Source organism: Artemia sp. Qi Xiang Cuo, chromosome 20 (genome assembly GCF_049724085.1).
Source record: "Artemia sp. Qi Xiang Cuo chromosome 20, ASM4972408v1, whole genome shotgun sequence".
Classification (NCBI taxonomy): Eukaryota; Metazoa; Arthropoda; class Branchiopoda; order Anostraca; family Artemiidae; genus Artemia; species Artemia sp. Qi Xiang Cuo.
This window is the reverse complement of record NC_142813.1, coordinates 23848116-23860309: the sequence shown is the minus strand read 5'-3', so window position 1 is coordinate 23860309 and position 12194 is coordinate 23848116. Positions and strand designations below refer to the sequence as shown.

General features: G+C 33.5%; 1 protein-coding gene across 1 annotated transcript in view; it reads right to left on the bottom strand.

Moving 5' to 3' along the window:
* Positions 1 to 12194, bottom strand: part of LOC148940026 (uncharacterized) — a 47302-nt gene that overhangs the window by 25480 nt on the left and 9628 nt on the right. Inside the window, exons 2-3 of the mRNA XM_089105967.1 lie at positions 6194 to 6288; positions 844 to 936 (exon numbers count right to left, since the gene is read on the bottom strand). Of these exons, the coding sequence (XP_088962093.1) occupies positions 844 to 936; positions 6194 to 6288 (188 nt within the window). The remainder of the gene's footprint in view (positions 1 to 843; positions 937 to 6193; positions 6289 to 12194) is intronic.

Here is a 12194-nt window from a genome sequence, read left to right as displayed (position 1 = left end):
ACACACATACATTAGATTTTGTATATATACAGATTTGTTATTATATAGCTAGTTATTCTTTTTTCGTCAAGATTAACGGCGCAAGGTCCTACGGTAGCTCGATGTCTCACAGAATGTGGGACATCGTAAAAAAAAAATCCCAGCAGACACCGTTCAACCACTGTGGTGTTAGCAAAATGAACAACTGTGCTACACTTGAAGATATTAATTTTCAAATTACATTTTATGCTTCATTTAGCGTTTATGATTAAGATAAATTAAATTGAAGCTGGATTTTATCTTTGAACTTTATTCATTTCACCGCAAGGCCTAAAACATTAATTTTGTCATATGTCTGCCAAACTTACGAGATAATTGAGAGGATTCCCACAAAAATTATTGTTTCAAAAAAGTAGCACTAAGAATTAAAAATGTTTCAAGAAAAACGGAGAGGAGAAAAGAGAGCACAAATGCTGACTCGTTACAGGATTATAAAAAAATAACCTTTTCTCAAACGAAAGCAACGGACAGCGTCAAAAAGAATCAGTATGATTAAGAGTATGTAAACGGTAAAAAATTCCAATGGACACAAATTCTCTTAAAGAGAAAGAGACCTGCTACGCCCAACCCTCCAGTCGTAACAGTAACATGTGGTGGATATCGATACACCCCTAGCGTTACCTTTACCCACTACTTCTATAGAGGATAAAGATACATCCTTAAAATACATCTCAGCCCTTTCCCTTGACTATACTGTTTCATTATTGGAACAAGGGATTTTTTCAACAAGTCACACTTTGGAAATGAAGTTTGTCGGAATAGATATATCATATGGATTTTTTTCACAATGTTTTTAAAGTTTACCTTTCCACTTCAATATTAACTTCCATATAGATCCTTCTTTTGGGTTTGACGTTTTCTTTAAGTTTGGCAGGACTTCGAACGTCATTTAAACTTCTGAAAGCAAGAAAGAACAAATTAATGAAAAAATAAAGACAACTTTTAGCAACAATTCCTTTTTTGATAGGTAAAAGGGATTCATATAATTATGACAAAAGCAGCTAGTTAGAAAAAAAAAACAAAAAAAAAACAGATGCATATAATTGAAAAGTGTAACTTTAGAGAAAACCCCTTTATGTCCTAAATAGAAAATACAACCAAAGGTGTAGAACATACTAAAAAGCCTGGTATTTTCGATGTAACACCTTAAATTAGGTATTCTTTTCTTCGATCAAACTTCCGTTCATGGACCAACAAATAAATTTTCAAATGGGGATAAATCCATTTATTTAGACAGTGAAAAAAAAACAGATACAAAAGTCCAGATATCTCGATCACATACACAGCGACCGTCATCAGTAGAATTACAAAAATAATATAATTGAAACTAGCATTTTTATACACAATAATTACTTCTTTTTTTTTTACATTTTATTACATTTTACTTTTTGGGTCATTCACAAAATAATGAACTTCCGGAATATCCACTAGATTATTTTCAGCGAGTTCAATGACAAAGTTCTTTGTCATTAAACACAGTGCTTGCTGCATGATTTAAGTTCCCTATGGAACATACAGTTTTGTGACAGGCCTACAGTAAATTGAAAATATACTTACATTATTGAATTTAGTGGTTTTAGATCTATCCATTTATTGACATCAGAATTACGATATTTCTTCGACTTTTTCTAAAAGAACAATTTAAACTTGCTTATAAATACAATTTTCTTACATTTCTCGAGTATTTTCAAAATAAAGAATATTGTCAATCTAAAAAATTGAATTTAGAAAAAGCAAGTTTCAAAAATATAATTCAGTTTATGGACAAAGCTGAATCACAACTATCCTACACTGAATCCAGCAAAAGTGTCGTCTTACATTAAAACTGCACATACGCCTAGACAAAACAAATTGGAAATAGCATATCACTAATAGTAAATATATCGAAATATCAAATATATCTCTATACCTCAATACAAAAATACAGAATAAAAAATCAGTAATGGAACAAACAAAGGAAAAATTAGAAATATAGGATGATTGAAAACCATGATGGTATATTAGGATACTACCAGATGAGGCTGAAACAGTAATGATTGGAGTAAAATGGTTTATAAACAAAGGTGCACTTTAATATTTGAAGATGAGCATATTCAACTGCAGCAGCTGCTGCCTCGTAGGTAGACTAATCCGTTTAAAAAAAACTACCCTAGAAAAAATTAGTGTCGGCCAATTTTCCTTTTTGATTTTAATAAATTCAGTGATAACGTCAACTAGAAACGAGATCATGGCCAAAATTAGACAACGAATTTCAACATCACCAATGCACTTGGTAATTTGATACATGTTAATAATATCAGTATACCAACCACACTAATGAAGGGAAAAGATTTGAAGCCTTGATATCTGGTAACATGAAAGGTTACAAAGGCAATGAACCGTTACATTCACTCTCCTTTGTATCTTCTCAATTCTATATTAATCTGTAGTATCAAGGACAAGCCAAATTGAGGATTTATTTACTAAATGAGGTATGACAAGGGATTAATCAAGTAGTGCTGACTTTGTGTTATCAAAGTAACCGAACACTGGTATTTGCTTACTTGGCGATGCAAATGACCTGAGAATAGACTCTATCTGTACCACTTTTAATATTAAAAAACTGGTTAAAATATCTACAACAAAAGGTAACACCTCTCTGGATGTTATTTGTTCAAACATGAGTAAGTATTACAACTCCCCACAAGCACTGTCACCATTAGGAGGCAATACTATGGTCTTCTTTTTTCTCCCTCTTCAATCATTAAAAATTCCTTAACTACCTCCATTGGGGTTTGGCGTCCCCTCAGTTACACAGGCCTTTTCTCTTTTGGATCATGGCTTACCAGTGAAAGTTGGTCAGATATTTATAATTCTAATAACCTTGATGATAAAATTTGGATTTTTCACAAAAAACTAATTGATTCCTACTCCTTATGCTTCCCAGAAAAAAAAATCAGAAAATGGTCCAGTGATAAACCTTACATAAATAATCACATAAAAATGCTAATCCACACGAAAATAATCTTATTTAACAGGGATAATTTAGCTGAAGCAAATAAGTTAAGAAAGGAATTAAAAAGTCAAATTAGAAAAGCTGCCCGAGCCTACTAAAAAAAAAAAATTAAATACTTGCACCATAATAAACCAAAGAACTGGTACTCTGAAATTAAAAAACTTACCGGCAAGAGTCAAGAACAACTAAATTTTAATATAAATGAACCTCCAAAGACCACAGCTAATGACCTCAATAAGTTTCTGGCTTCTATTGTCCAGAGTCTCCCACCACTATCTTACGGATTTCCAGATATTCCTGATCCCTTTTCACTCCCACATATTTCTCCACTTGATGTTGTAAAAAAAGTTGAAAAACTAAAACAATCAAGCATTTGCCCTTTAGATATTCCTGTTCCTCTGATTAAAGCTTTCAGTGATTACCTCTCAAAACCCCTATCCACCCTGTTTAATAAAATTACCAAATATGGACAGTTCCCTCAATTTTGGAAACAAGGCTTTATTACCCCAATCAAAAAGAAAAATGGGAAGCCTGGCTTTGATGGCATTCGTCCTATTACCCTCACCTCAATTTTTTCAAAATTGTACAAAAGTTTTCTCGCAGACTGGCTTAAGATGAAAGTCCTCCCCCTCATTGATCTTAGACAGTTTGGTAATCTCAAATCTACGTCAACCTCTCATTACCTGATCCATCTTGTTGATACCATGGGTAAATTACTTGAAAAACCTAACACTTGGCTTAATCTGATTTCTATTGATCTTCAAAAAGCTTTCAATTTTATTAACCCTAAATTACTCAGGTAAATTTATAAATGAATTCCCCATTGAAACTTTCCTTGTTAAGCTTGTTGCCTCTTTTCTCTATAATAGATCTCAAGCAGTTAAATTTATAAATTGTTTCTCAGATCATCTCCCCATATTTAATGGCATTCCTCAGGGGACTATTTTAGGCCCTCTCCTTTTTTCTCTTATGATTAACAGCCTTTCAATCCTTTATGACAATAGGTGGAAATTTGTCGATGACTTGACAGTTTTAGAGATATGTCATAAAAACATGTTTAGCAACCCAATGGGCATACTCCAAGATATTGTCTGTGACAATATCTGTCCCTTGACATGACATTGTCCCTTGACATGACAGTTAACCCTTCTAAATCTGCAATAGTCTTAGTAAGTTTCCTTAAATCCCCTCCCCCTTTTCTTGCTCCTATTCCTCCTGAAACCTCTGTCACATCTCTTAAACTCCTTGGTGTTACAATTTCTTCCGATTTGAAATGGGATGCCCATATAAATAATATACTACGACAAGCAAACTCCTCGCTTTGCCTCCTTAAACTTTTAAATAAATTTAGTCGCCCCCAATAACATTTACTACAAGTATACATTTCGTTTATGCGTCCCATATTAGAGTATGCTTGTCCTGTGTGGCACCCTGGCCTCTCAAATGAAGCAACACAAAAAATTGAAAATGTCCAAAAGAGAGCTCTAAGAATTATTTTTAAAGAGGGCAAGATACCATATTTGCATTTGTTAAATATTTCAAAACTAGAGACCCTCGAGAGACGAAGAAATAATTTGTGCCTCCGTTTTGCAGAAAATGCCATAGCAAACCCTCGGACGGCAAGTGTTTTCCCCAAACGTCACTCCCCATCCAGATTACGGCCACCTCGAGCTGTTTCTGAGCCCATCCCTGTTTTGTCCCCCATTATTATTTCTGTCCCCCCTCCTTTCTTGACCAGTTTTTATTTCTTAAACTCTTTTATTGACTTACTGTAGTTGAATTATTGACACTTTCTTAAAGTCCCTTTTAATTTATATGTATTTATGTCTCGCTCTTTTTTTTGTTATATTCGCTTATTCCCCCCCCCCCCCCTTTTTTATGTCCGTTCTAATTCTTTTTCTGATTTGTATTTGTGTAAGTTTAGTTTGACAAGTTTTTATCTTTTTAACTTTTTAATTGACTTTTTACAATTTTAATTATTGACTGTTAAATGATTGTTCATTATGGTTTTTCTATTTCATTGTTGTTTTTGCATTTTTGCCAGTTTTAGTGCAACCATTTATATTGTCGACTCCGAAGTCCGAATTCGGCCCTTTGTGGGCTTGTGATAGTGATCTTTTTGAAATAAATATCTTATCTTATCCTAGTGACTTTATTTTCTTCTTTTTCTTCTTAAATAGAGTAATAATAATGTTTCCTTTTCTTATCTGTCATGCATTGCACACTGGAACCTCAGATTTTGAACTTCAAATGGCTCACCTTTGAAAACTTCAAATGGTTCCCCTTGAACCATGTAGTGCTTAACTTAATTTATCAGAACGATTGGAGGGCAGCTAGCCCTTCTCTCATGCGCTTAACCCCCGAAGCTATCCGATCAAAATTCTGTGATAACCATTTGATTCAGCATTGTTGAATGATCCTATGACTCTTTCTTTGGGGATGACATGATCCCCTCCCCCTTTAGTCCCTCTAAAAAGGGGCGTAAGTTACGGAGTTTGCCAATGCTTCCAATATAGTATTGTCAATTGAGAAACATACGAAATTTTTTCTTGGGAGGAGGATTTTCTGTGGGAGGTGGGTACGGTATTGTCCAAGAGAAGAAGGTAAAAAAGACAAAAAAAAAAATTCCCAGGGTGAAAAAAGTTTGTACGATGAGGGAAGGGAAGGGGATTTCCTGGCATGTCTTGAAAAACGGTCAGAAATTAAAAACCTAACACTTGGCTTAATCTGATTTCTATTGATCTTCAAAAAGCTTTCGATTTGATTAACCACAATTTCACTCCCACAGTGTCCTTTGACAGTTTTTCACTTTCTGCAATAGAACTTTATTTCAAAACCAAATTCATTACTGTCGCCTAATGTAAAATGTTCCTCCTTTCCTAGGTTGCAACAACCATCAGAACCAAAGGTACACACAGGTTCAACCATTGTAGGAGAGATAGAAGATCTGAGCATGACAAATGTGTATTTTTAGGGCATAATTTTTCTGGTAGAGGATCCTTCCATCCAATCCCTCTATGTAAGGATATGATGACAATTATAAGTATAGCTCAAATAAGGCTGCAATGTCCTAGACAAATTAAATAGTTATACTGGAGAATTTACATCAGTCAAACTGCAAAATGCAGCACTTAAATTAAAAAAAAAACATTCAGTAACCTTTGACGAACTGTACTGCCAGGACCAGCCCTAGGACCAGATGTAGTAGGGGACTTGCCACCTGCACCAACAGTTGTTGAACTAGGAGCATCAGGCTGAAAAATAGAAATTAATATAGTAAATAAACTTATAAAAAACAGAAATAGTGAAAACGAGACGAATCAATAAATAAAAATACAAACAACATAATTACTTATTCATAGAGGCAGCAGTTTTTGCTCGTTGAACATTTGTGCCATAGCTTTGAGCAGTGTTAGCCTTAAGAATCAAATTGGTACCATGATCTGTTATGCACAATCACATATATCTTACATACATCCTTGAATTGAATCTCTGCCACTGAGTAATAAACACAGTTTATAGAATTAGCAGTATGATCATTCTCTATCTCTCCCATTATAAAAACCCGGACAGGGGTGCGAGTGCTCCGGAGAACGTTTTTGCAGATAGAAACATAGGCGTTATCAGATCTTTTCGCGGGTAGACAAGTCAGATTTCTCTTGGAAACGAAACAAGTGGAACCACCTATTACGAATAATGCACTTGGTAACCATTTCTCAGTGATTGACGATAACAAACTAATCTGCTAAGGCAGAAACAAGTGGGAGGAGCTTTTTGTTCGCACCGAGACCGAAGACCAGAAATTATCTGCGATAAGCTTACTGTCTATAAACTGTGGTAATAAATATAGAATAAGAAAACAATACAGACAGAACTAAAACCTTGAAATAGCCATCTACTGTCACTTAATCATTGTCCCTATAACCAACATCCAGAGAAAAAGAACCATATTGATTTGGTTATGCCTCACTGAAATCAAAATAGTGCAAGGACTGATAATCTATAAACCTTGAAAGCCTTAAGGTGGGATCAAGCATCCTAAGCCCCCTCCCAAAAAAGTTTAAATATAAACATATTCCACCTCTGTTCAATACAGATCATTCAATGATCATTTAAGGGTTTTTTCAATTGATTCAAATGCTTAGATTAGCTCAATCAGGGAAAACATTTTAACATCAATTCTGCTGAACTTGAAACTGGAACAATTTCAGTGCATACTACACATGCTCATTTCATAATCATTGTTAATTTTCTTCTCCTTCATCAAGTTTTTTGTCTACACTTTATGTGAATACAAATAAAAAGAAACATATCAAATTAGTGTTTTATAGTCAGAAAAAAAACCAACTACAAAATGACAGTGAAACCAAACAAACAGCTAATTAAAACAAATATGATAGAGTTAGGTTCATAAAACATGTTAAAGTAAAAACAAATCAAAAAGTTGGGATACAACCATAAAAGTTAAAAAATGATGATAAAATGAGAAAGAACCAAAGAAAAGTACTGAAAAATGAGCTGGAAATGAATAAGAAGAAACAAGTATGCGCTATTTTTTCTTAAAAACAAGGAACAAGTAATAAAAAGCATAAAATCAAAAATTTAAGTAATATAAAAACAAATTCAGTTTAAACTGTCTGAGATACTGTAGTGTATTCCTTTGACATAAGGATGTGCATACCAACATAAGAGTATGAATTTTGCTTTTATATAGGGCTAGCAGCGTTTTACATCTATGTTTTTTTTTATTATGAACTGAAACCTTTACTTTTGTCTATCTCTGCTAGTTTATGGCATATGTACTTAAAAAGACCCACATTTTTTGTAGTACAATTGCCAGGTACACCCATCTTTCTCACATTTAAAGTGAACATCATTTTGATATGCATCAAAATCATTGATGCACAACAAAATGTTCAGACATTGCGTCAAGAGTGTGTGGAGAAATAGAACATATGAGAGGTTTTAATTTGTTATGTTTATGACTGAGAGCCTGGAGATTGTTAAATGATTGTTAATTTCGTCTAGGAGTATAAGCTAATGAATATAGCAAGCAAAAGAAATCCCCAATAGTGCCCTAGTTTACTATCAACTTAATTCCTGGTGCCTCATTCAGTTGAAATCCCAGCAACAGATTTGAATAGCTCCTCTCTCTGAAAATACAGCAAAAGATTCCGGTGATGGAGTATATGAGAAAAATTTGCATGAACAGGGAACTAGGATATCTTCCTGTTAACCAAGAGAAAGTTCTTTTCCATAATATTTTGAAATGATGATGGAAAAATGTATCAATGATGGAATCACAATGGAATACATGGTTTAATAAAAATCAGTAACTTTACACTTCAACATAATTGAATGGCAATTGTTCATCAATAGATCAAAACAAAGCTTGAAGCATTCCCTTCTCTGCTATGATAATTTATCTGATGCAGTTTCAATGTCATGTTCATTTGTGCTGACCTTAGAAAGGTCTGCTTTAACTTTAGTCAACAACACAGATATACAGAGTATTTTGTGTTTGCAATGCAGCAGAGCTCACAAGAAGCATTGGGTGCCATCACATGGACTACCAAGACTTGATCCAAAACCAGGTGACACAAGCTTGGTAACAAAAAGACCATTATGCTTCTACCTGCCATTTGAAAATGGATCTTAGGAAGCCCTTTGTTGATGCTTTGGCAGTTGAAGAAGACCATTTCAAGTATTTTATTTTGGTAGCTTGTTGACTGTCATTGAAAATTCTTTAATCTTTGATAGTCCATAGATTTGGCAGCTAGTTTGAGATGAATATTCCATTAAAACCATTGCAGAACTCATTGAATAGTAAGCTAGCATTCAAAGCACTGTCAAAATAGTTCTTGGAAATAAAAGAGCACAAAATTGCCCCCAAGAGCTTTTGAAAAGCAAAAAAGGCTTAATTGCAATATGAGCATCAAACTGAATTTTCTATTCAGCCATCTTACTGACTTCCTTAAAACTTTGGTGCAGTCAGAGATGAGCAGGGTAAGTAATTCCAACCAAGACTGAAACGTCATTAAGAGATTATATCAAGTTAGATAAGATGTATATATGATGGCAGACTATTGTTGGAGGACCAAGCACAATGTCCAAATATTACTGGACATACCACAGACACTTCAGAAAAAGTTACAGACCTAAGCTAAAATTATCGCCTTAAAATCTATGTTTAATGTTTGGTAAACAAAAAAGTAACACTATACTACATGTATGGACACAGTTTAACTTACAATTACTATATAAGATCTTCTATATAAACAAACTACTACTACTACTACTACTACTACTAACAACTCACAGCAGCACCAAGCCGCCTGAGGCCAACACAGCTACGCACGCTCCTCCTCCACCCCAATCTATTCAAAGCCTCCCTTTTTACACCCACCCACGAAGTTTCCATTTCTTTTTTTTTTTTTTTTAAACCATATAGTCATTTTGTGAGACTTCTGAGACAAAAAAGAGGTCTTGTAGCTTAAAAAGTCAGCATGATCACACAAACAACCGTAATATTTTATTCAAAACAATCCCCAAATCAATCATTAAATTCAATCACTGAGTGACTGAATCATTAATGTTCAAAAACAGCAATGAAGTACTCTGGATACCATTACAATTATTACTACTAATGCTAAAAATTAAATTAAAAAAAAAATCAAAAATTAAAGAGATTTCCAGCCATTCAAAAATATCTATTATCAATAGAACCTGAAACAAACAAAAAATTGGTAACAATATGTACATGAATAATATGTGTTATTTCATGCTGTTTCCAGATACGTGGATTTCTTGATTTTACACCATTCGTTAATTCAAGCAAATTCATTAATAATATAAAATGAAGCAACAGACAACAACTTAAAAACTCCAATTGAATGGGTTGATAGATTTCTGAGTTCAATCACTTATGTTTAGCTCTTCATAGTTTTTGAATGTGAAAAGTATCTTCAGTTACTGTAGTAATAAACAAGCTTTGTATTTACTGACAGCATTCCGAGCTGTTTGAACTGAAAGTCTGAGTTTTTTAAACAGATACAAGAAAAGGAAACCCTGTGATGAAGAAAATGTGCTTTTTTATCCCTTTGCTTTTGCGTTAATGGACTGTTTCTTGAAATATAGACATTTTTAAAATGTCGAACTTCGAAAAACAAACAGAAATACAAATAAGGATATAGGCTTTTGCCCTCTTCAAACCTCAAAAAGCTATGAGTGGAATTTGAACCTTATTAAAAACTATACAGATTACTTTAAAAAACGTCATTTGTCATTTTTGACGGTTTCATTTACCCATAATTCATCTATGCATTTTAATAATAGATCTGAAAAGAAACCAGTGGATATATTTTTCAAAACAACAAGAGCTTTGTATTTCACAAGCTGGCTGTGATTAATAGTAGAAAAACACAGCTTTTCAAATGTGAAAACTTGCAGTAGTGCTGTAAAATTACGGAAATAATGGCTGTATTTGAGAAGCTCAGTAGGAAAGTTGCATCCTAACTGCTTATTTTCAACATCAGAATCAAATCAAATTCAATCAAATTAATTTATTTTACATAAAAAAATACAAACAAATTTACAGCAGCCATCTACAAAAACCCGAAGGTTTGTTTAAGATGGCTGTAATTCCATTATTATAAAGCTCTACAACTACTACATAAAAAAAAAAAAAAAAAAAAAAAAAAAAAAACCATCCACAAAACAACTATCTCTGTGCAGGGAAAAAGCAGCATTTGAATTAAATCATCATAAAGAACATCTCCTACTCTAAAAGGATTACTCTCTAAAAATCGCGAGTGAGAAATATCACCCATCATCCTTACAACATCTACTCAAAAAAAAAAAAAATTAGCAACAACAGAGGTAAGAAAAAAAAATGAGAGATACTTCTAACTAAATCAACTATGACAAATTCAATAAATATCAGCTAGCCAACGCGGTGCGCTTTGGCTGTGTAATTTCACGAAAATGCGACCTTTGTCTGTCCAAGCATTTTTCACACCAAACATTTTTCACATTCAACTTTCTAATCATTCAAATTATCACCCAAAAGGTAACGCTTCAATCTACTCTTGAGCTGGCTTACATTATCAGCTTGTCTAATACCATCTGGGAGTGAATTCCACACCCCAGTCCCGCAACACGAGGCAGAAACGCAGCACGTTGAGTATTCTGGAGCTGAGATGCAAGGTCATTTGCATTCCTAGTTTCACAACAGTGATAAGATGGATTAACTTTGAAAATTTCCCAAAATACCTCCGGTGGACACGTATTCAAACATTGATAAATAAAAATTGCTAACTGGTAAACCCGTAACTGATAAATATTTAAAAATTTCAAACTTGTAAAGCAATTCAACATGCTATTTTCAAACTGAATATAATTACCTAAAATACGAACTATTTTATTCTGTAAAATTTGGACTTGTCTAAAACTTGAAATAAAACTACCAGTCCATAGCATGCAACCATACGATAAATAAGGGCTAACAATAGAATGATATAGTAAAAGTAAAACATTTGATGGTAGTTGATTTTTCAGTCTTCTTATCACACCCAACCCTCTTGAAATCTTAAGGGCCTTATTTGCCTTCTCAATTAACTGGTTCAGACAAGTAGCTGTAATCGTAGATACCGTGTCATCAGCAAAAGACGTTATCAGTGCATCTGATATATAAAAACGCATGGTATCAACATAAATTAGATAAAGAAGTGGGCCAAGCACGGAACCCTGAGGCACAACAGAATTAACTATAAAAGTTTTTGAAATAGAATTTTTAATACAGACTCGAATAATACGCTGGTTAAGATATGATTCAAACCATTTCAGGATAAAACCTTGGATCCCTAAACAGCTTAGCCTATGCAATATTTTTAGGGCATAGCTTTGCATGCCCCAATGTTTGCATTGATTCCTTATTTAATTTCTGTTCATTTTGGGTTTCATTTATTCTTCAATTGGAAAATATTTTTTTCCGTTTTAAGCTTGATTGGCATATTCAAATTAAGCATAACCTGCTTTAAGATTTATTTATTCATTTATATTATTATTGTTGTATGTTTTTTTGCTATGATTGTTTATTTTATTTCTGTTGGTTTGGGTTTCATTTATTCTTTAATAGTAATTTCCAATCATTTTGAGTTTG